The sequence below is a fragment of the Cystoisospora suis genome (assembly GCF_002600585.1).
Source record: "Cystoisospora suis strain Wien I chromosome Unknown contig_5157, whole genome shotgun sequence".
NCBI lineage: Eukaryota > Apicomplexa > Conoidasida > Eucoccidiorida > Sarcocystidae > Cystoisospora > Cystoisospora suis.
In genome coordinates this window covers 2,430-3,160 of record NW_027157949.1, presented here as the reverse complement: position 1 = coordinate 3,160, position 731 = coordinate 2,430, and the positions used below count along the sequence as shown (strand labels likewise).

At 59.1% G+C, this 731-nt stretch overlaps 1 protein-coding gene across 1 annotated transcript; it reads left to right on the top strand.

Moving 5' to 3' along the window:
- Positions 1-221: 221 nt before the first annotated feature.
- CSUI_008947 (uncharacterized protein) lies at positions 222-602 on the top strand (the record flags this gene model as incomplete). The annotated part of the gene is made up of 1 exon (XM_068069066.1): positions 222-602. A coding segment is annotated over one exon (216 nt), but the record flags the coding sequence as incomplete, so codon positions are not given.
- Positions 603-731: the final 129 nt, after the last annotated feature.

Below are 731 nucleotides of genomic sequence, written 5' to 3'. Positions count from 1 at the left end.
GGTGGTCACCCCGGGCCAGTTCGTGAGCTACGCACACGCGGTCTCAGACGCTGGCAAGAGAGCAACTGACTCAAAGGGTCGGTTCCGATCGAAATGGACAGCAACGTCCGTTGGGTCCGGAGTCACACCTTACAGCCGACTCTCGGTCTCAGTCGGGTCTGGCTCAACATGTCAAATGTATCTAGTAAGGAGATTCGGCGTTGCTAAGGTCACATCGACAGATCCCTGTTGCGCTAGTCTGGCCCGACCCCACGCGTGGTTGTACGTTCGTTCCCGATCTGGGGCATGCGGGCTCCGGCTATTGCAGGAGACTGACGCAGCCTTTGTCCTAGAATCCTGCTACACAGACGAGGGCATCCTCGGCACTGGGGAAGGACCTGTCGGGTCCTCGCAGTCACAGTCCGGGAGTGTTTCCCGGAACGCGGCCGGGCTCGCCTGAATCCCTCCGCATCACTCGATTTCCTGGGACCCCTAACTCACACTGTCCATCGCCACTCGACGCGACCAATATTCCCCATCGTTTCTCTGTCTTGGAATAAAAACGCAGCTTCCTCTCAGGGTGATGCCTCGCAGTACTCAAGTGAAGACCGGCCGCCATCCACCCTTGTCCACCGTACTCTCGCGCCCCTGTAGGACCCAGTTGGCAGGCGATGAGGATTAGGAGCAGCTCCAGGCTCTCGTCGTGGTTTGCATCCACTTTTACACCTCCGCGGCGCTCGAGTGGAAGCGGT